General features: G+C 39.0%; 1 protein-coding gene across 1 annotated transcript in view; it reads left to right on the top strand.

Annotated features, from left to right (window-relative positions):
* Positions 1–858, top strand: part of LOTGIDRAFT_176550 (hypothetical protein) — a gene marked incomplete at both ends in the record, with an annotated part of 1972 nt that extends 1114 nt beyond the window's left edge. Inside the window, one exon of the mRNA XM_009054327.1 lies at positions 499–858. Coding sequence (XP_009052575.1) covers positions 499–858 — 360 coding nt within the window. The remainder of the gene's footprint in view (positions 1–498) is intronic.
* Between the last annotated feature and the right edge of the window lie 295 nt (positions 859–1153).

The raw sequence follows: 1153 nt of genomic DNA on the forward strand, positions 1-1153 counted from the left end.
GGACTAATAAAGGCACAGAATCGGGACTAATAAAGGCACAGAATTGGGACTGATAAAGGCACAGAATCGGGACTGATAAAGGCACAGAATCAGGACTGATAAAGGCACAGAATCGGGACTAATAAAGGCACCGAATCAGGACTAATAAAGGCACAGAATCAGGACTGATGAAGGCACAGAATCAGGACTGATAAAAGCACAGAATCAGGACTAATAAAGGCACAGAATCGGGACTAATTAAGGCACAGAATCAGGACTGATAAAGGCACAGAATCGGGACTAATAAAGGCACAGAATCGGGACTGATAAAGGCACAGAATCGGGACTGATAAAGGCACAGAATCAGGACTGTTAAAGGCACAGAATCAGGACCCTTTTGAGATATAATGATGACCATGGATGAACTGAAATTCGGATATGGTTGCAAAATGCTATTAGTAATTATAGTGATGATAGAAGTATTAGATATTTGTAAAGGGAACCAATGTTTTAATCCAGACACTGTTTCTGATGTACATATGAGCTCTAGATTTGATTCTGAAGATTTTCTAGTCCAGGCTTCAATAGGACCTGTTGATTGTATTAGAACATGCAAATCATGTGGATTATGTAAGTTTGTGAATTTTAACAAAAGGACTCTAGATTGCTCACTCCTGGCAGTAGAAGGTCAGTTGATCACTGACAATGATTATATTTCTATAGAGTCTTATAAATGGAATGATAACATGATGGGTGTATGTAAAGATCATAACTGTCCTTATAATACATTGTGTGTGGTAGAAGATGATAACTATACCTGTATACCATTAGGGTGTGGAATACCACAAACAGATAATATCAATGTCACTTCCTCCAACAGTAAGTTATTGTGGAATTTTGGGGACCTTGTAGAGTATGCTTGTGAACAAGGCTTTTTCACCCACACTAATGCTACTTGCTTGAGCACAGGCCAATGGAGTGAGTTTCAGTGTACTGCTCTTTATACGTCCACATGAATATGTGGTCGTATATTGTCGTTGCCCCTGTCCGTCGGTCCCTCCGTCAACATTTCTTGTGAGCACTATAGAGACTACAGTTTTTATCTGATTTTGATAAAACTTGGTGTGATGCTTCAGATTGATAAGATCTCGGTCAAGTTCGAATTTGACATATT

This window comes from Lottia gigantea (genome assembly GCF_000327385.1).
Source record: "Lottia gigantea unplaced genomic scaffold LOTGIsca_2126, whole genome shotgun sequence".
Taxonomy (NCBI): Eukaryota; Metazoa; Mollusca; class Gastropoda; family Lottiidae; genus Lottia; species Lottia gigantea.